A 22,851-nucleotide genomic window follows, 5' to 3' on the forward strand; every position below is an offset into this window, starting at 1 on the left:
AAACAATCTCCAAGGAAGAGTCAGATAATTACAGTTTATTCTATACTCTTTAAAAACTTAGCTGTCAAAAGTAGCATAACTACTAAAGATTTCAATTTATTTGAAAAGTTCAAGAAAGCAAATGAAAATGCATAAAAGGAGTGCAGCACTGTTAGCAAAAAAGCAAATCATGATGCACTTATTGTAAGAGCAAGAAGAGAAAAGGCAGCCTTCATCCCTGAAAAGCAGAGCCTTCTCATGGCTCAAGAGAGGAGGCTCACGTGACTGCTTGTCACCCTCACCAGCATCGATCAGGCTGGATGTGGGAGCATTGTGCCTTAAACCGCAACACACCAGGGTTTTTTCAGCCAGGTCAGGACACCAAAATCTCCCTCAGTGATCTTTGAAAGGGAGTCACTGAAATTCCCCTTGCATAACAAGTCTACTATAAATTTATTTTTAAACTTTTGTTTTAATTGAAGTATGGTAAATTTACAATGTTGTATCAAATTCTGATGGACAGCATAATGTTTCAGTCATATATATATATATATGTATATATATTCCTTTTCATATTTTTTTCATTATAGGTTACTACAGGATATTGAATATAGTTCCTTGTCATGTACAGTAAAAAACTGTTAATTATCTACTTTATATATAGTAGCATATATCTATATGTGTTGGAAATTAGCCCCTTGTTGGTCGAATCATTTATTTTTAAACATTTTCATCGAATTAAAAGTGCAACTAAAGTTATGTTATGGCTATAAATGTCTAGTTCTTGCAAAGCTAGAGATTTAGGCTTGAATTTGTATAAATATTAGATTGTCCTGACTCCCATTCTCTCCCCTTCCTGCTATCCAAAAAAAAAAAAAAAAGAGTAAATTAGCAGCATTTTAACAACAGATTAAGCGTAGTGTTATGCAACTAAACAGCAGCATCAATTAAGAGGAAAGAAGAGTTTTTTCCTCAGTGTGAAAGTAGGTTGTGGCATCTGTTTGCCCATATTTTTCTTGTCATCTTTATTGCTTACTTCAAAGTTCACCTTGGTGAGGATGGTGAGAATATCTTCACCTCTGAAAAACATAACATAACCTTGTGACCATCTGTGGGTGGAAAATCAACTGGTAAACCCTTTCATCTGCTGTGATCAGTGACAGTTATTTCCCTCAAAACATCAGGCATTTGAAATAATAATAAGTTGCTAATCCAAGACCGACCACAGCTTTCTGGGTAAATAAGTTGTCTCAGAGCTTAATCACTTTGCCTTTGGTTTACTCAGGCTCTCTACTGACTATCAGAAACATCCGTGTCAGCATCAGATTTGGTTTCTTTCCCTCATGACCTGTCTTCACCTCCCTTCACTCCATGTTCTGTGTCACTTCCCGCTAATCGCCTCAATGCCTCCTGACGTCCTCTGCCTCAAATTGGCATTGCTTCTATGGGTTCATCTATGACGCCATCAAACTTCAGGCAAGTGGAAATCGAATGTCTCCCGCAGCTGCCCCGCCCCTTTCTCACCAGCCTCTCCTATCAGTTGAGTTGGACAACCTATTGGTCCATCTCTGCAGCTAGCTCCACCGGGAACCTTGCAGGATTCATGGTCTAAGTTACAAAATGAAAACGCAGTCTTGATGTTGTGCTTTATCTGCCATGGGAAATCCTTCCTCTTCAAGCACTTAAAACATAGTGAGATACAGAACTAGAAGGAAACTGAAGAAGACTCCTTGCTATTTATCTGCTGGTTGTGTGTGTGTTTTGGTGAACTGTACCAAACAAAATCATTGTTTAACTAAAGGAAGCATAAGATATAGTAAATGAGGAAAGGATATTTTCCCACATGTTGTGTGACTTCAACTCAGGCCAAATAAGGGGACGTATAAAAGGCTTCTCTTCTTTGGCACTTATCTCCCACAAGAGGGTTTGAGGTTGGTTAGCTATTACAGAACATTTGACAGGGTTGGAGGATGTTAAACATTGAAATGGGTTACTGCCTTCTTGGATGACCTCCAAAACTAGTTGAGTTGGTTTAGTCATGCTTCTGCCTAAAGACAGAGCTGGACTATATGACTTTACCGTCCTTCCAGCTCTGTGATACCCTGATTGTCCTTTGAGGGGCTAAATAAAAGAAACTCCAAGGTATCTCAGTCTTTTCTATCTGTGAACTAAAGATCTTAACATTTGCCCTCTCTCCCACTCTGCAACTGACCTGAGAATTACAGCTTTGTGATCCACAGCTAGACATTTAGAGATGGATGAAGGGTTGAGTAAGCAAAAATTACCTTGGACATCTTTCTCTCAGGCTCTGGCAGAGTGACTGGATATACCAAGTCCCCTCCACGGTGCTTCGGTAGGAAACACAGTTGTTCACAGTAGCCATCCCCAGCAGAAAGTCTGCCTCATCTGGGATATATCTCTTCTGAAGTGATGAATCCATTTCTAAATAGGCTTCCTTCTGTTCTGAGTCAGTCTCAATAGCTATACCTTTCTGGTATTTATCCCCTTGACAAGCCTGAATAAAAAAGATTTTGGGCTTGCCAAGAAGGGACGGGCACTTGGAACCAGTGAAGTAAGAGGTCAGCTCGTAGATGGAGGCTTCCTGCCCGTCGGAGCCGTAGACGATGCCCTTGTCTCCATGGGAGAGGATGCAGCAGATGAAGCAGTCCTTGTCAGTGTGGTCCAAGCCTTGGTATTGCTGCAGATTCTCAAAGATATCCTTTGCTGTGGAGTCCTTGAACTCTACGACCTTAAAATGAAGATCGCTAAAGGTCTTGCTCAAAGCCTCTGAAAAGTAAAACAAGAAAAGTCATATGACACCACAATAATTCCCAGACCACAGCCCAGAACTAGGGAGAACATGGAGCAGATAAGAGTTTGAATCTAAATTCAAATTTTAGATTTTGTATTGAGTTCCTCTTGTGGGTGACGAGCATTTGGTGCTCCTACACAATTATTTACAACGTTTAATTGAAACAATAGAAACATTTGTATTACTAGTACTATATAACATAATATTCTTTAATTATGCTTCTTTTCTTATTAAACTTTCTGTCTTTCCTGGAATTAGCATTACTTTTTCATTGCTTTGCTTTCTGTATACTTGACATTATTTTTTCTCCAAATGCTCTAATAGAGCTAGTCAAGGTTTTTCAACATTTTCAGGCTTCCTGTCTGATTCTTTTGAATAAAAATAGCATATATTTATGGTGTACGTCATGATGATATGAATAGTGAAATAATTACTACAGTCAAGCTAATAACATATCTCCTCAGATAGTTACTTTGTGTGTATGTGTGAGATGAGACCACCTGAAACGCACTCTCTTAGCACACTGCCAGTGTTCAACACAGTGTCATTAACTATGGTCATCGTGCTGCACATTAGATCTCTAAACCCATTCGTCCTACATACTGTGCACCCTTGATCAGAAATACAATCGATGCCATTTTAACAAAAATGTTTTACTAGTAAATAAAAGAAAATCAAAAATCAAAAGAGAGAACAAAAGCTGTATTCTTAAGGGATCTACTATACCTGCATCCAAGTCTGTTCCATTCCTGTTCTTAATGCTGTGAAGTTTGGGCACATCCTTCCGTGCTACACTAAAATCATAATTGTTAAAGATCAAACAGTATCCCCGAGGTTTGCTTTCCATTCGGTAAACTTCGCTCCATGTCTGGAAAATAAAAATCCAACCCAGGAGCTGACTCTGGGTCAAACACTTGAGCTGTGAACAAAGAGCCTCCTACTTTGAGGTAAGGTGTCTCTTAAGCCAAACTGGGACGTGTGTGCACTTTCCACGGTGCCACCCCAACTTGGCATTGCTCACCTAAGGAATTAGTTTCTACTCATTCCCCTTGCAAGGATCCCTGGACTTCTGCCCCATAGGTAGTGTGGAAAGTCAGTGTCCCAATACGTGGGCCACCTGAACATTTGCACTTACATTAATAGTGTTGTCATCACACTGTATTGCCATTATTTGTTCTCGTTTCTGCTCAAGACAGAGAACAACTGTGACAGAGAGTAGGTTTATTATTAATTTGTGAGAGCTCAGTCAGGAGTTGCTGGACGAGTGACTGCCCCAGTGCTATCTTTGGGCTGCCCCTTGTGACCTTACGATTCCCTTGACTCTCTGCTCAACTCATCCATACTTCTGGGCTAACAGCTGAGGGCCTGCCTATCACACAACATAGTGTGATCCCAGGATTTTTAAAGCTGATGGCTTAATTTGGCTCTCAGGACCACAGTGACTAGAAGGAGAGATGCGCTGGTCAGGCAGGTCTTGGCTGTGCTACACGTTACAGTATCCAGACTCTAGCACTAGACAGTATCAATCAGAGGTGACCCTGTGCCCTCTCGATTTTCCCAGGGCAGTTTCAGTGCTGAGATATTTCACATTTATTGGGAAATCCATGTAGTTCTTTGAGGTGGAGAAAAGGGCCCCAGACTCAGGGGCCAAATTCCTGGCTCTACTACTTAATAACTTTAAGACTTTGGACAAGTTACCAAATCTCTCCTACACTCAGTTATCATTAGCTGATGGGCGGGGACAACACTTGCAGACTGCTTTACAGTTTATAAAGTGCCACATGACTTTGGTTAATCCTTGATGTTCAGACTGAGAGAAGTCTGGTAATTTCTCAGGAGTCCACTAGTAAATGGTCTCTCTCAAGCTCAATTTCAAGTCTCCCATGGGACATTTAGCATACAGGGTGGTTTCCTCTGCTTCCTGCCACGGAGAGAGGTGAATGGGGTGCTGAGTCAAAATGTGTTTGGTGAATGGTTGAAGGTGACAGAAACAGAAGTGATTCCGTCTAGAAAGGCAATTTTTGGGCCAGCTCATTGGGCCAAGAACATAGAGATGGCTACATAGTGAACATTTGCGGCTGATATCGAATCACAAAAAAGAAACAATTTTGAAATGCCAAACTAAAAGAAAAGACTTTGCATCTTCCAACCTGCTCAACTCTTCCCCAAAAACCTTCTCCAATTTAGGCTGACATAGCTGCTGAAAGGATCAGATTGGAGGCTCCCCACCCCTCTGCCCTCTGACTGTTCCAACGCCTTTGTCTTTGGCTTTAAAATAGAAATTCAGCACGTAGGAAACCAAAGGGATCACCTTTTTTAAGTTCAAAAGTGAACTTTTGTGAATTTTTCCTACAATTCTCAACATTTTCAATAAGTTTCTGTCTTTTATTTGTTTACCTGGAAGCTAAAAAGGCTCAGGAATACAATAACTAGAATCTGCAGTTCAAAAGGGAAAAGGGATGGGAATTTCCAGGTACCTCTGGCTCACTGTCCTGGTCTCCCCGAGAGTCCGACAAGGCCAGATCTCCAAGGGACCCCTCCCCTTCGAGCAGTTGAGACAAATCTGGAACGACACATGGCAGGGAAGTTACTTTAGTAGGGAAATGTAGCACCCAGGACAACATAGGTCCCTTTTAAAATGAAAATTCACAGGCTACCTTGAATGTAGTATCCTTGCAGTCCACAGAATAAGCTAAAATCTTATCACTGACTAACAACTCTCCCCCTATTTCAAACTTGCCTTCCTGGGGCTGCAGGGTCTATGATTGATAACTCCTTTTAAATCTTCCAGTGTGTAGAGAAGGTGACAACAAGTAGCCTCTGATATTAGGAGAGCAGGTCCATTAAGATGCAGATGAGTTACTAAGGTCAGGAACAAGACAAGGATGCCCACTCTCGCCACTTTTGTTCAACACAGTTTTGGAAGACCTAGCCACAACAATCAGAGAAGAAAAAGAAATAAAAGGAATCCAAATTGGAAAAGAAGATGTAAAACTCACTTTGCAGATGGCATGATACTATACATAGAAAATCCTAAAGATGCTACCAGAAAATCACTAGAGCTCATCAACGAATTCAGTAAAGTTGCAGGGTACAAATTTAATATACAGAAATCAGCTGCATTTCTGTACACTAACAATGAAATAGCAGAAAAAGAAATTAAGGAAACAATCTCAGTTACCAACACATCAAAAAGAATCAAATACCTAGGAATAAACCTACCTAAGGAGGCAAAGGACCTGTATTTCAAAAACTATGACACTGATGAAAGAAATTGAAGACGACACAAACAGATGGAAAGACATACTGTGTTCTTGGATTAGAAGAATCAATACTGTTAACATGGCCATACTGCCCAAGGCAATACGCAGATTCAATGCAATCCCTATCAAGTTACCAATGACATTTTTCACAGAACTGGAGCAAAAAATTTTTTAATTTGTATGGAAACACAAAAGACCCTGAATAGCCAAACAATCTTGAGAAAGAAGAATGGAGCTAGGGGAATTATGCTGCTGGGAATATATCTAGAGAAAACTCTAATTTGAAAAGACACATGCACCCCAATGTTCACAGCAGGACTATTTAAAATAGCCAAGACATGAAAACAACCTAAATGTCCATTGACAGACAACTGTATAAAGATGTGGTATAATATACAATGGAATATGACTCAGTCACAAAAAGGAATAAAATAATGCCATTTGCAGTAACATGGATGGACCTGGAGATTGTCATTCTAAGTGAAGCAAGCCAGAAAGAGAAAGAAAAATACCATATGATATCACTTATATGTGGAATCTAAAGAAAATGACACAAATGAACTATTTACAGAACAGAAACAGACTCACTGACATAGAGAACAAACTTAAGGTTACCAAAGGGTAGAGGAGGTGGGAAGGGATAAATTGGGAGTTTGAGATTTGCAGATACTAACTACTATATACAAAATAGACAAACAACAAAGTCCTATTATTTAGCATAAGGAACTACATTCACTATCTTATAGTAACCTATAATGAAAAAGAATATGAAAAAGAATATATGTATGTATGTGTATGACAAACACTATGCTGTACACCAGAAATTGACACAACATTGTAAACTGACTATACTTCAATTAAAAAATGCAAAAAAGATTAGAATAATAATTAAAAAAAAAGATACAGACGAGATAGAAGGTTATGGAGAGGAGGCGATGAAGATACCAGGGAGGAAATTAATGAAATAAACATTGAAAACAAATCTCCAAGTATTACCATTTGAGATTTCCCCTGGACTGCTTTCAAGGCTCATCCTTGGTTCTGAGTTAAAAAAGAAACATGCACATACTTGATTAGAAACAGCTGTGACATAGAGGGGTCTGCCTCTTTAAGATTACATTTTGCTGATTCGCAGCTCTCAGGTTATTTTTACCTCTGCTTACTTCTTCATAATCGTTGATCTTCTTCAGCAAGCTCTTGTTGATTTGCTCACAGATTCTTTTCAGGGTGTCCAAGTTTCTTTCCCCTAGGATGACCCTCTTCTCCATCTCTATGAAAATATCAAGCAAGGTCTGGAGGGAGGAGAAGTAAAGTTGGAAGACTGGATGGAGCCATATCGGCTTTTGGATTTATTTATTTTATTTTTTGCTTCCACTTTCTCCAAACCAAGTGCCCACCCTAGCTTCCCAAGTTGACTCCCCTGAGAGAACATCTTGGTCTTACAAAGCCAATCAATGGACCACTAGGGAGGCACTCTCATTCAGGAAGACAGACATGAGGAGACAGAGAAGAAGCCACAGCAGACGTCACCCAGTCCCCAGGTCTAGACACTATGCCAAGGCCACCTGTGCACACTTTTATGAGAGACAGCCTGAGTGCGTCGCTAAAGCGCAGCAGCCTGGTCCCCGTCGTGGGAGCCCTGGAAACTGCCTCGCATCCAACGTTGCCTCTGGTACCTGATCCACCTCCAGACTGAGTGTTGCCCTCAACACATACGTACAGACAAGCACACATTCACACAACATTCCATCACACCACACACACACACACACACACACACACACACACACACACACAGAGTTCCAGGGTGCTTTCACAGACTGCGGCAGTGGGGAAGCGGTCTCAGGCCCACTACTGTCTCTTCTAGCTCTGCAGGGTCCCCACTTGGTCCTCGGGACTAACTCTCTGTCAGACATCAGGTCTTACCATGTCATCATCCAGTTTACATTTGGCGATCTCCTTGCTGAGAAAAAACTTAAAGTCCTTCAATTCCAGTTTGTTTACATCTTCTGAAATCTGAAAAAGCATGACCCTGTAGCGGGAAACAGAAACACTTTAGAAATACTTTCTTAATTTCCCATTTGATGTTTGTAGTCTCAGTGGACTTGATTCTAATGGCCTCTCTTTAAAATAAAGCCAAGTAATGGTACGATTTATTACCACGAGTTGAGTTCTTAGAAAGAGGCTGGTGTAGTGACACTGACAACTATTGACTCACACCCAACTATCCCACTCTTTACAGAATTTAAAGTCCTCCAACTTTGAGTTTCAGTTAAATGAATTATGTTTTTCCTTTGTCCTTCACTATAAAGTCAAGATCTTGTTGCATGGACCTAGCGATGATCACGCTAAGTGAAGTAAGTTAGAGAAAGACAAGTATCACGTGATATCGCTTATATGTGGAATCTAAAAAAATCAATACAAATGAACTTATTTACAAAACAGAAATAGACTCACAGACATAGAAAACAAACTTACGGTTACCAAAGGGAAAAGGGTGTGGGAGGGATAAATTAGGAATCTGGGATTAACAGATATACCCTACTATATATAAAATAAACATCAAGGACCTACTGCATAGCTCAGGGAACTGTATTCAATATCTTGTAATAAGCTATAATGAAAAAGAATCTGAAAAAGAATACATATATACATATATATATACACACACATATATATACATAACTGAATCACTTTGCTGTATGTTCAACTGAAACATTGTAAATCAACTACAGTTTTTTTTTTAAAAAAAAAGATCTTGTTGCAATAGAAAAAAACTTTGATTTTGAATATTACGCTTTTCAAAATGCAAATCAGATCATCACTTTCTTAATTAAAACCAGTCAACGTTCTTAAGCCACTACCTTCAGTAAGTTGGCCAAACACCTCCTTCTGGGATAAAGAGTGTTGTGAATTAAGCCCAGCCTGCCTCCTCATCTCTGGCTACACCTCACCACTGTCCCCTCATCTCCTCTCTGAACACACCCAGCTGCCCTGCCTTTCACCCTTTTATGTTGTGCCCCCTACACCTTCATTCCCTTGTCCATCTGCAGAAAACCACTCATCCACTAACCGCTCATGCACTGCCAGACTGTCCTCAAAGCTGCATTCACCCCGCTGTGCCTGTAGATCACCAGAACGGTAACACACACACATACTATAATTGTCTGATTATGAAGCTGTCCGAGTTCCCTGAGAGCAAGGGTAGTGCTCTTTTGGTTTCTGTAAGCCCAGAGAGTCATAAGATACAGTGTTTTAGGTGCAGGGGACCCAGACTCCTGGTGTTGGAACCTTGGATCCACTACTCACGAGCTGTGTGGCTTTAGAAGTGGTGCACAACTCTTCCCCTCATCTGTAGACTGTAGATTATGCTACATCTACCCCACTGGGAGGTGGTGAGGGTTACATGAATAAGTTTATCGGAAGGACTTAAACCAACTTTTGGCAACATACTAAGTGTTCAAACATGACAGGCGTTATTTCCCCAAATATGAAAGGCTCCTGGGATATGCTTGTTGAATGAACAAAGAGATGTTTTATAAGTTGGAAAAACTTTTACTATTATAGTGTAAAGGAAAATAACTAATACAAAAACATATTAACTTCAAAATTAAATTAGAAAATTAAAATTCTGAAAATAAAAATACGGTTGACCTTTGAACCACGTGGGTTTGGAGTGAGCAGGTTCACTTCTGGATTTTTTTCAATAAATATGTAATACAGTCCTAAAAGGTCTGCAGTTGGTTGAATCTGCAGATGTGGAGCCTCAGACATGGAGGGTTGACTACAAGTTATATATGGGCTTTTGACTGTGCGGAGGGTCCACATCCCTAAATCCTATGTAGTTCAATGGTCAACTGTAGTGCAAAACAAGAAATTATCCAGTATTACAATCTGCTTCCTCCTTCTTCTCATGGAATCTCTACCCTAGAAGTATTTTTCTAAAGCTTTCTCAGTTTCGCCAAGATTGGGTCCAATCCTAAGCTACTTCCCCTTTTAACTTGTCACAAGGCATTTTGCCCTTCTACATTCCTCATTACCGAAACCTACCAGCTTTCTTGCACCATCATTTCCTAGAAATAAATCTGGATACAAAAACAAAAACAAACAAGCAAACAAAAATAAAGCATAAATACAGGACAGAAATAGACTCATAGACAGAGAATACAGACTTGTGGTTGCCAGGGGGCGGAGGGTGGGAAGGGATAGACTGGGATTTCAAAATTGTAGAATAGATAAACAAGATTATACTGTACAGGACAGGGAAATATACACAAAATGTTATGGTAGCTCACAGAGAAAAAAATGTGACAATGAGTGTGTATATGTCCATGTATGACTGAAAAATTGTGCTGAACACTGGAATTTGATACAACATTGTAAAATGATTATAAATCAATAAAAAATGTTTAAAAAAAGACTCTAATTTTATAGGTAGCAATGATCTTTTGAAAATGTAAACATCTAGTGTTTTCTTATAAATGGAAAGTAGTCACACTAGCGTATTTTCAATTTCCTGGTTAATATTCAACAATGATGAACAATCAGTAGATCGTACTTGCACGGACCCTTTTATTCCCAAGCTAGCATGTTGAAGATTTGAACAGACAGATCCTGCCCCTGTTAGAGACTCTTTCCCCTCCGACTGAGAGGCCCACATCACTGTCTGCACTGGCAGTTTGCCTCGGCCTTGCGCACATGACAGAAAGCGTGCAACCTTCAGAAGACCAAGACAGTGGGCACAAGATGAGGCCTTCCCGTTCTCCTAATTACGGAGCTGTTGTTTTTTATGACTAATTGAGGCCTTAATGAAAAAAATTCATTACAAGGACTTCACAATTCAATTGAATCCAAGTTACCCAGTATTAAATAGTGTCCTTCCCTACTCTCCTTCCAAATTCGTGTCCACTTGGAACATGTAAATGTGCTTTATATGGAAAAAGGGTCTTTGCAGACCTAACCTTGTTAAGATGAGGTCATACTAGATCAGGGTGGCCCTAAGCCAATGAGTGGTGTCTTTAAAAGAAGGGGGACATTGAGACACAGACACACAGGGGAGAAGGCAAGGTGAAGGCCCAGGCAGAGACTGGAGTGATGTCCCTCTAAGGGAGGCCAGGGACTCTGCAGCCACCTGCAGCCACGAGAGGAGCAGGAAACAGATCCTCCCTCAGCGCCTCCAAGAGGAAACTAACCCCAATGACACCTTGATTTCAGGCATCCAGCCCCCGGAACAATAAGAAAATTAATTTCTCTCTTGTGTTAAGCCACTCAGTTTGTGACACTTGGTTACGTTTGTTCTAGGCAGCCCTAGAAAACTAGTGCACTTGGAATACCCCTTTTGACATTTAAAATCAAAATGGTCAGCCTTAAGTAGAGAAACCTCTGAGTGCCCGAATCGCACATCTCTGAGACTAGGAGGACGGGGCATTCAGAGGCCAGGCAGCAGAGGATAGCGGCTTTGAGCTCTGGCTGTGAGCAGTCAGTGCCACACACGCCATGGTTACTGACAAGCAAGCAGGACAGTGAAATGGGCCACAGCTAAGGCTTGAGTGGAAGTTCTTTGAAAAGAAGGCTGAAAATAACTTTAAGGAGGGTGGGGTAACGCGATGTTGAAAGAGAGAAGTTGGCGATGTTTTTCTACTTTCAAAGTCTTGTCACAGAACCAGGAAGATGCGACCGAACATCCTGTTCAGGCTGGACTCCACAGAGACTACTGAGTCCCTGAGCTCCCAACCCTCCTACAGGTGAGGAGGGGCTGAGCCGCAAGACCTTGGGCGGGACAGATGGCCCAAGCCACCACCGTTCTCCTGGCGGCAGCCAGGATCACAGGGACCAAACGGCCATTGTGGGGTCCAGCCTGGCCAGTCCAGTACAACGGGCAGCATACACCTCACTGGAGAACTTGGTAACACAAGCCTTTAAGTGTGGAATAAAAGCCTAAAACCCCACTGAGAATTTCATAGTCATCCACAAGCAGGTGGGAGGGGGTCTCAGGTGCGAAGCAGAGATGCTTCATTCAATTACAGGCAAAGTAAGCAACAGACATGTAATGGAGAGAGAGTTAGAACATTTTTTAAATATCTATTTTAACTTACGCATACCTAGAGGTAATGTCTCACTTTGGAAAGAAATTTTTACTTTATGTTTTTAGCATTTTTTTCTGTATTATTCTTAATGTCACTAAATTTCTTAATCTGGCCCTGGTGGGACAACTTCCCAGAGCCTCCAAAGTCACACCACACAGACAACCTGCAAACAGCATCAGCCCTGCCCATAGAGCTGTGTCCGTTCAACCCACACCTCCCAGGTCCCCACTGTGGAGGCTCTCCCCACCTGTAGGCAGAGATCTGGGCCCTGCCTGGTATCTGAAGCTCCCTCTCCATCTCCTCTTCACTCGTGTTCAGGTAGGTGGTCAGCAGATCCAGTCTATTCATTCGGAAAAACAGCTCCTTCAGGAAGGACAGGTTGTTTTCCTCCAACATTCTTTTTTCTTGGAGCCTCTGGAATAACATCAAGGCATCCTTGATGGGCTCCTGCTTCCTATGTGGGATGTAGTCCAGGCTCAGGAACTTGAGGGCAGCCAGGTCATCACTGTCCAGCTGTTCCCCAATATTATAGAGACATCTGTTGAAGTTCATGCTGCTCAAGTGTTAGGAGAATGTAGTCGTAACCTAGGTCAAAATGCAATGGTACGTTCAGATGAGGAGGAAAAATACCACTACTGGCTTGTTCCTTCATCAAATTATCTTACATCTATTATATATGTCAGACATTATGCTTTGGATACAGGAAAGAAAAAAAATGAACAAACAGGACAAGTTCCCACTCTCAAGTAGCTTACTATTTTGGAAGGTAGACTTTTTTACAAACTAGGGAGTGGTCAGAGAGTTGGGACAAGGGTGTGGTAGAAACATAGAGGACAGACCCTTAACTCAGCCTGGGAGAAGGGCTTCCTGGAGGGGAGGCACCTTGGGGGAAGAGGTGGAAAAAGACAATTAATGCATGAAATAATTTATGCAAAAGATGGAGGAAAGGATCTGGGAAGGGCAGGGGTAGGGCGTAGGGATGAAGCTGTGGCCAGGAACCATTATAAAAGGCCTCATACCAGGGGCAAGGGAGTCAGGCTTTGTCCCGGAGGTATCAGGGAACTAAGAAAAGATTGTAGATATGAGAATGACATCATCCAATATGGGATTAATATTTAAAATGTGGAGGACAGATTGGAAGGGTGGGAGGTGGGAGAAGTGGTGGGGACTGGTGGAAACAATGGTGGCGGGAGGACACCGTACAGTGCTGTCCCCCACGTGCCTTTGGACCAGCATCCACGGCTGGTCAATAACCCAAGACTGGAAACAGAACCAAGAAAACTCCATCAGTCTTTCAACTCAGTCTCTAAGTCAGATTATGGGGTGCTGTCGCAGACTTACATGTCTGAGCAGGTGAAAACAGGAGAGGACAGTGCTTTAGGAGACCCCAGACGACATTCATGCAAGCAGCCCAGGATCCTGGTTTCTCCCTCTTGAGCCCCTTGCATCGCACTGGCCAACTGCCCCCTCACCTTCCTTACTCTGACAGGCCCATGTTTGTGGTGCAAGGAGCCCTTGGAGCAGGGTTTATGTTGGATATGTCACAGGAACAAGACTGGGACCTGGCTCCAGGAGGTAGGACCACAGGGTCGCCATCAAAGCCAGGAAGCTCACCAGCAGCTGACTGTCAGGGAGGCGGGCAGTGCAGTGGTTCAGAGTTTGGGGCTGTGGGTCAGACAGAACTTAGATCAGAACCCAGTGGGGGCAGCGGCCCAGGCCTGGGCAGCTCACATCCTCCGAGGTGAGATTCCTCCTCTGTAAAGTGGGATCAGAAGAACACCGTCTCCTGAACTGCTGTGAGTACATAACACCTATGATGCATGTAGAGTAACGGCCAGCAACTAACCAACAAAGGAGTGTCCACCTGAAAGAAGGAGGGAGCTTGCCTGTGGGGCCAGACACCGACCAGGCATGTCACCTGAGCACTCCTCTCACCCTCGGCATTTTCCCACTTCCTCACTGGAGAATTCAGCTGGAAGCAGTGGCTTTTCAGCCTCTTCAAAGTTGACGAACTCTTCCTTGAAGAACTCTTCCTTGCTCCCACAGACTCTGTGCCCTTGGGCACCTTCCTTAACCTCAAAGAACCTTAATCTGCTTAGACCTCTTTTCTTCCTGAAACAACGCTCCTGAATCTTTAAAGTCTTTAAGCTCCCTGCATTTGCTGACATACTGGGATGAAACCACAAATCCTATCATGAGGTGGTGATAAAAGTGAACCAGGACCCACACATTTTCTACATTTGATATTTGAACAGAAACTTGTTGACATGCACATTAAGGTATATTTTTAAATGTTTTTAAAAAGTGGTCCCAAAGACTTTGAAGTTTTTCTTAAAAAAAAAACCAAAAAACAAAAAAACACCTTTTCCCCCAATCTTGATTAGAAAGCAGTGTTTTTTGGGTGGAAATTGAAAATACAAAAATTACACATGATCACAGTTACACATGATCACACAGATAACTGTGTGATCACGCACACACACACAGAGATATATTTATATAAAAATTAGAATCAGGCTGCACATCCAGGTGTATACACCTGTTTTTTTTATGCACTTAATATTTAAAATGAATATTTACCCTACCATTAAATACTCTCTTTTGGCATATTTGTAATGTTTCTTGATGTCTAACATGTGGAGATATTAAAATTTATTTTAAGCAATTTTCTGTTTCCTTACTGTTAAAAATAACATTGCACTGAGAAGTTTTTTTCATATATCCTATGCACATCTCTAATTATTTCCTTCTTAGAATTGGAATTATGGGCAAAACTTTTTTTCTCTCCCTTTTAATCTAGAGCTTACATTATTGTTTAGACAAGTTTTCTTGATTCAGGAAACTGGAGGGACAGTGCCTTGGAAAGATACACTTTGCACTGGATTCACAAAGGCTGCAGAAGCTAGCTCTTTCACTGCAAAAGCAATCAATTATCATGAAAATACTTTTATTTAGGAAAGATATCTTAAATATGTGGCCAGCACCTAAAAGCATATGTTCAAAGTGCAGCAAACAAAAACTGCTGGATATTCAAGGGAACAAACTAGCAAGTGCACTCCTTAAGTCACACTCCATAGGAACACACGTGTGCTCCACAGGCTGTGCACATGGAATCTCACCACAGCATGATAAAGTAACCCTGAACAACCAGAAACATCCCAAACACCCTCCAAGAAAGGAATGGCTAAATAAAATAAGGCACAGTCATACTACAGAATATTATGCAGCAGTTAAGAAAATGCACTCCATCTTCTGAAGTAAAAATGGGTTAGATATTCAAGATATCTATGGGGGGGGTATAGGTCAGTGGTAGAGTGCATGCTTAGCATGCATGAGGTCCAGGGTTCAATCCCCAGTACCTCCATTAACAACAGCAACAATAAAAAGATATGTTATTATGACAGTGAAAAAGGCAAGTTGCAATACAACCAAAAATTCATACATCTACTTTTAAAAAATACTCAAACAGTACAATTAAATTTTCAATGATTACTGACATATATATAAAAGCATAAAATAAAAGATAAGGAAATTCTGGAAAGAGAAATACCGAACTCATAAAGTGCATCAATTTTGTACTCACAGATCTTTGAGGAAAACACAGAGAAAGCTGCTTCAATGGTTGACTCAGAGGAGAGGAACCAGAGGTCTGTGGGTGGGGAGGCCCAGGTATAGACAGGAAAGAGGCTTGCTTTGCATTCTATACCCTTTGCACAGTGTGAATTTTTACTGTTTGCATGTATTACTTATCCTAAATGTACACGGACTTAAAATCCCTTTTTAAAGATCTATTTTTATTCTAGTATATGATACTGGAAAGGATCTAACCCAGGTCCAGCCTGTTTAGTACCATTAGGTCCAGCATCCTTAAATCTTTTAATCAGTTCTAACTACTATTAAAATATCATTTTACAGAATAAAATCAACCAAAGAATCAAATGAAAGCAGAATCTCCTTATTTTTCCCCTCTGCTATTATTTTTTCTAATGATAACAATGCTTATTTTATTCATTTCAGAAAACCTAGAAAAGATACAAAGAAGAAAAATTACCTATAATTCTATCACCCAAATATAAATACTTAATAATATTTTACTGTCTTTCCTGCCAAATATTTTACGTATGTATATTTTTCCTCATATTTGAACACATCATATTTCTGAGGTATAAGTGGATTTTTCCACTGATAATATTATAAGTACATCTTGATGTCTTTATTTTTCTTCTATAGCATGGATTTTAAAATCTGTAAAGCATCTAATCATAAGAATGGACAATAATTTATCTAACCAGTCTCTGCTTACATTTAGCATGATCTTAACATGCAGATCTCCATGTATACCTCTGATTATTTTGCTACAATAATTTCCTAAAAGTAGTGTTATTGAGACAAAAGGAACAAACCTTCTTAAGGCTTTTGTTACATATTCAATAGCATTTTCTGACAGCATTTGATAACATAAAATAATAAAATCCAAGGCCAGGATGACATGAATTTGGATATAACAATGATTAGTGCTTGGTTCCTGTCCTCTGTAGCCAGTTGACTTCACTCATTTCATTATCTTTGCAATAGCTTGACAATGCTTTCTAAGTGATTTTTGCATCATATTAAAACGGACACTTAGTAGAGAAAGTGCTGACAAGGCTTTTTTCCTGACCTAAGTTTTCTAGAACACACTATGGTATGATGTTTAGTCTTTGTTTGTTTAGAGCACTCATCTCTCTGGTCGTAGTGCCTGGCAAGTACTGTCTAGATTTTACACCTGCACTAGATTTTACACCCTTATCAATGGGCTTCCTCTAGGTTCTGGCTCTACAGATACAGGGACCAGGAGGCATTTTCTGTTTTTTGGGACCTGGGTTTACTGCATGAGCTCGCGGGCATGAAGCTAGAAACTATCAGAGTAATATTTTTAAAAGACTACTCACTGTTGTATTTTCTTACCCTAAAAGAGTAAAAGTAACACTTGTTCCTTAGAGGAAGTGCAAAAGCTTTAAAAAGAAAAAGAAAAATCACTTAGAAACTTGCCATTTAAAAGTAATTTTGGGATCACATTTGGTGTTTTTTTCAAATTTTATTCACATATTCATATATATATATACATATATATATATACACATATATATATACACACACACACACATATAATGTGTGTATATACATTTGTAGAATATAGAAACCTGAATATTTTGACATATAATGCATAGAAGGTGGAGCAAACAGATGGGGATGGGAATTGAAATGCCTCCAGTTATATAATATCTAAAAAATAAGTCCATATATATTATGTATCTTTAAAAAACTTCATATAATATATAAGTATATTTAATATTTTATAATAAATATATGCCCCCAAATATCTTTATATAAATAAATTTTCATATTATGATATATAAGCATTTACAATATATAACCATATAAACATAAAAATATTTCTCTTCTCTCATTTTACTACAATTCTCTGAAAAAATTGCTATGATCATCCTCATCTTACAGGTGTCAAAAATCAGTTTGGAAATAAGCTAGTGAGAGAGGTGTCAGGCCCAGATTTGATCATCTCATTCGAGGGTTTCAATGACAGAACGTGCAAAGATGTAGACTTTATACTAATTGCAGTTGGAAGCCAGGGAAGGAATTTAATGAAGAAAGACACATAATCAAAATGTTTTTAAAGATTTTAAATTATTTAAAATTTTGAAAGACCAAAGAAACCCCCAAAACACAAAAACAGGAATTCTTAACAAATCCACAAAAGCAGAGAGAGAATCAGAACCTTACAAACCAAGCTGCTACGTGCTAGAGCCTGGATTTAGACCTCAGCCTCTCATTCCGGAGTCCTCAATTACCACTGCCTTTTATACCACAATTTAATTGCAAATAAATCTCACCTAATCATAAACAAGCCTTCTAACAATATTCTAGCAGCATCCTCCGTCCTTTGGTGATATGGTAAACTACATCAAAGCTGAGGAAGATAAACCCAAAATTTGCATTAATCTTCCGAGGCAAAACTCTGCATCTCACTCAAAGCTCAAGAGTACTTGAGAGCCGCTTTCAGGCCTGAACCCCTAAGCAATAGTGTGGCCAATTCCCTTCTGTCCAGGACGGCCACCCCAAATTGGGGGTTCCCCCAGAACCTGCCAGATGTCCACCTTGTACACAAGCAGTTGTCCACTGCAGGGCCCCAGCCAGGGCTATCACACAGCTTAGTAAACGTCTCCAAATGGCAACAAAACTTACAACCAACCAAACTGAAGAAATGTGTAACTTAACCTAGAAATGCTTACCCCACAAGTGCAGGTCTCTGATTATCAGTCTATGCTTGCTATTATATTATTCCCTGTAATATTCTGTACCCTTTTAATTTCTCAAAAAAATACATAATTGAGTTATTAGGACTGTGTGCATGTGTCTGTTTATGTGTGTGTGTGTTTATGTTGGTGGGTCTGTATGTCGGCAGATGGGTAGCTCTACCAAGCAGCAATGTCAAGTTTAGATTTAAATTTTGGTTTCTATTCTCTGACAAGTCTGGCCGGCATAAGGAAGAGGCCTCTGCACAGATAACTGGACTTGGGAGTATTTCAGAAAACCGTCCAAGAATGCATCAACCGAAGCTGGAGAGGTCTGGAAATCTGGAATCTGTGGACCCTCACCCGGCCCCCAGAGGCACTGCTAACTCTCCCGGTTCCCCCATCTACTCTCAAAGGCAGGGATCACCCCGTGGGCCCCGAGGCCACCAGAACCACATCCTCAGCAGCTTAGAAAACTCTAGAACCAAAAACATTCCTCTCCAAAGGCCCATCCAATCTTACCGGAGGCAAATCCCGGGGCCCTCACAGTGGCTTCTTCACAGGCCTCTTCTCCCCTGACACAGCTAAGACAAGAACAAATGTCGAATAAAGAACCAACAGTGCAGCTCGCTTACTTCCTGTTTTCGAAACTCTTGAGTCACACAAGCCGGGCGAGGTAGGCCGGCCTCTACGCAGCACCTCTGTCATATTTCTGAGGGAGCCTATGGAAAATGAGACAGGTGCTGGGTGGGTCCCCAGGCCACCTGAGCTGGACCCTGGCTGTGTGACTCTGGACGGGTCATTTTCTCTTTGGGGCCTCCTTACTCATTCCAACCTGGGAAAGTCGAACTAAATGATAGCAAAGGACCCTTTCTTTCCATATTTCAGGAATTTACAGATTTTTCTGGGTTCGTTGTTGGCTTTAACGTTTTATTCAGTAAATTTCATGGAACACTCCTGAGAGGTCTTGAGACCTAGAAACTAGGGGACCTTTGCCATGGCCCTCAGCCGGTCTCCTGACCTCCACAGAAACTCTCATGGTTCCCCCATCTACACTCAGATACATGGATCACCTCCACGGCCCTGAGGCCACCAGATCCCACCCTCAGCAGCCTAGAAAACTCTGAAATCACAGTCCTTCCTACCAAAAGGCCCAGCCAAACTTACCAGAGAGGCAAATCCTGGGGCCCTCACCATAGTCTGGGCCCTGGAAATGTAACAGTGAACAAAACACACATTAGTCCTGCCTTTTTGCTCTCAGTTGGTTGAAATGCTTTCTGATGATAAAAGTAGAGGGGGAAAAATCTAACACCTCTCTTCTTTGAAACTGCCTTTTTTCTTTCCCCCAAAGAATACAAGCCTTCAGAGGGCAGAGACCCATCTCACAGCTGAGAGGCTCAACGGGCTGTCTGAAAGTGCCTCTCCACCTGCAGAGGGCTAGGTAGCGGTGCCAGCCGTCCTACCATGCCCTTTGCTTCCCTGGACTCTGCCCTGTGAAGTCTGAAAATCCTGTTTGTGGCTAAATCCTAGCCCAGGAGGTGGTCTCTGGCTCTTTTTTGAGGCCTCCTGAGCATCCACCCAGCATTCGCCCCACTGTTTTGTGACTAGTTCCTGTCCTAGGCTGTGAGCTTCATAAGGCGGAGACCGAATCTTTCATGCCCGTGTTCCCAGGACGTGCTGCAGGAGTAGCAGTATCTAGAACATACAAAGGTTTCCTGCAGATCAACAAGGAAAAGAAACCCTATAGAAGGACAATGGACACGAACGTGGGGTTCCCTGACACGGATGCTCAGATGGCCAAAGCGTACAAATGAGGCTCAGACTCCTGAGTAAACTGGGAAATGCGAGATAAAGCAACGAGCTACCCACTTTGTACCCATCGGACTGGCAAAGGTTTACAAGCTGGATGAGGCTGAGGACTGGTGGGCAAGATCTTATATAGGATTGTGGAGACTGCCCATCATGGAATAATAAGTAGTGGTTAGAAAGTGGGACCCGGCAAAATACGTAAAACCTAAAGTGCAGAGTGCTTTCTTGAGAAAAAAAAAAGTGAGAAACAGAATGAGCAAAACACAATATAAATTATACCAATACGTAATAATAACTGCTAACACTTACCGGCTACTTAGCAGTGCGGGTCACCGCTGTAAGTGACTGTTATTATCAACAAATCCTCACAACCACCTCACGAGGGAGTATTACTCCTGTTTAATGTTGAGGAAACAGAAATTACTTCTGGCTGCTGGTCACAAAGTTTAAAAAGTCACGTACACACGTGGAACAAGGATACATTTTGCAAAGATACAGATCGATTCACCCATGCATTTCAAAAGGTTTCAAGAGTTGTCTTTGGCAGCCAGAGAGGCGAGGTAGGAAGCAGGGTGGGAGTTGGGAGATCAAAGAAAGTATCCAGAACAGGGAGGGCGGAAGGGGCCCTGGGCCTTGGAGACCAAGCCACAGGGAATCTGGACCAGACAGGGTGATTAACTCAACCCTCTGCCCCAGGGCCAAACGGAAGTAGGGAAATAATTCTTGTGGATCTCCAAAGTAATCCTGCAGGAGGGAGGCACTGTGTCTGTATCTGAGGCAGCAGAGGAGCTGGAGATTCCTCAGAGCTAAAAATTAGAAAAGCCAGCGACTGTGGTTCAGAGAGAAACCCACTCGGGGATCTGAGCCCCTGCAAGACCCCGAGGTGACTCCACTCGGCAGGACTGGCAGGTCCTGAGCTGCCCCTCTCATGAGACCCAGAAACGTGGTGTCCAGACGCCACCTCTGCACCAGGCACTCACCTGCTTCACCCTGTCCCGGCAACATCACAGTCACCAAGTTCCCGATGCCGAGTCCCCTAGACTGTCTAACTTGACACGTTCTGATCACTAAGGCTGGTTCACACAACCTGAGAAAAATCCCTGGAAACCCGGCAGGGAGGAAGGGGGGTGGGGCTAGAAATGCCTCCAGGAAGAAGTTTTCTTTTACTTTCGATCACTCCACCAGGCTCTTCTGCCTACCTCAGCGGACTCACTTCCTGTTTCTCTGCTCTCCACATTGAGAATTTACTAGCAAATTCAGCAGGGATTTTAAAAATCTCAATTTAAAGAAGGAGAACTTGTGAAAACATTGCCGTCCAGCGGAAGGGCGAAGTCTGGTCTTTGGTAACAGAGAAAGAAAATTCCTGAACAGAGGTAACTAGAGAATAAACTTGATTCTGAGAACTAGAGACCAGAGATGACTCACTCCAATAGGAAATGTTTCTTATTTAAAGGAACCAGTGCCCAATTTCCACGTGCAAACCAGAAACCAGGAAGCTGTGCGTGCACTATTGGAAAGCATTTATATTCACTACATTTAATATTAATAAGTCTGGTCACTTTAAAGAGAGGCTTGAGGCTGCCTGTGGCAAAGAAAATGCCATTCTCCCTTGAAAGGGGTCTGGGGAGAGGAATTGTCCCTCTGTTCGGTGGCCCAAATCTCAGCACTGAAGCCATGGTCCAGCCCCCCAAATCATATGGCAAGAGCTCTTCTTGGGTGAAAGCAGGTCTCTAGTTGAGATGTGAGGAAATATTGCACAAGAAGGCAGAGGAGGGGGTGGTGTCTGGTCTAGCCCTGGGCAGAGGTAACAACATTGTCGGCATCCTGGCCAGTGCTGAGCCCTTAGGATTAATAGTGGCTGCTGCCTATCCAGTGCCGAGCCTGGAGGGGTGGCACTGCTGAGATCTGTCCCCTAGGCCCCTGAGCCCCAGGCCCTCCCCAGCTTTTCCTCATCCTCCATACCTACCCCGCTCTCTGCCTGTTTCCTGTTTGAATTTTTTAAAGGGTTTTCCGCCTTTTTGTTTTCACATCGTGTACATTTTATAATCAAAACACCAACAATAATATAATACCTATACATTGTGCCTTTGTATGAGTATGTCGACTGAAATAAATGTGCAGCCTAAAAGTTAAGAGTTATGTTTTATTTGGCAGGAGGACTTGAGCCGGGATGACAGCCTCTCAGATCGCTCTGAGGGACTGCTCTGAAAAGGTAGGGGAGGAGCTAAGATATATAGCAGTTTTACAACAAAGACCAGGTAGTTGGAATATTAAAAGATTACTTGTTATCTAAAAGAAACCAGGCACCTCAAGTTAAAGAATTCAGTGCTTTTCTATGTATGGAAGGAAGCAAACATTTGGGCTCATTGAATTCATTCCTTTGACAAGCACCTTGCTATCTAGGGCCATTATTTTGTCCTTTATTATTCTGAGTCCACTCAGAGTGCACCATTGTGAGTGGCTGCAGAGGCTGGGCTGCAGGCCTGTCCTCACTGGGGAGTGGCGGCAGCCGCTGGTGACTTGGTTTCAGCATTCTTTGTTTACTGATATGATTGCAGTATTTTTATTCACATTGCAGTATTTTCGTTCACGATTATCTCATTCTCACA

The 22,851-nt window shown here is 41.8% G+C and overlaps 1 protein-coding gene across 7 annotated transcripts; it reads right to left on the reverse strand.

Moving 5' to 3' along the window:
• Window positions 1-8: 8 nt before the first annotated feature.
• On the reverse strand, window positions 9-21,630 carry CASP8 (caspase 8). 7 transcript variants are annotated; one of them, XM_014563714.2, is made up of 13 exons: window positions 21,223-21,630; window positions 20,552-20,637; window positions 19,601-19,640; window positions 18,956-19,017; window positions 13,613-13,805; window positions 12,388-12,725; window positions 7,981-8,086; window positions 7,208-7,346; window positions 7,051-7,095; window positions 5,269-5,354; window positions 3,518-3,659; window positions 2,265-2,766; window positions 9-1,058 (listed from the first exon to the last, which is right to left on the reverse strand). In XM_014563714.2, exons 6-13 carry the CDS (start codon window positions 12,690-12,692, stop codon window positions 923-925), a joined length of 1,461 nt encoding a protein of 486 aa, XP_014419200.1. In that variant the 5' UTR covers window positions 12,693-12,725; window positions 13,613-13,805; window positions 18,956-19,017; window positions 19,601-19,640; window positions 20,552-20,637; window positions 21,223-21,630; the 3' UTR covers window positions 9-922. The 7 variants fall into 7 exon arrangements, with proteins under 7 accessions (XP_014419200.1, XP_032335963.1, XP_032335962.1 ...); XM_032480072.1 differs by having other exon boundaries at window positions 18,956-19,155; XM_032480071.1 differs by lacking the exon at window positions 13,613-13,805 and having other exon boundaries at window positions 18,956-19,155.
• Window positions 21,631-22,851: the final 1,221 nt, after the last annotated feature.

The sequence above is a fragment of the Camelus ferus genome, chromosome 5, assembly GCF_009834535.1.
Source record: "Camelus ferus isolate YT-003-E chromosome 5, BCGSAC_Cfer_1.0, whole genome shotgun sequence".
NCBI classification, from domain to species: Eukaryota; Metazoa; Chordata; class Mammalia; order Artiodactyla; family Camelidae; genus Camelus; species Camelus ferus.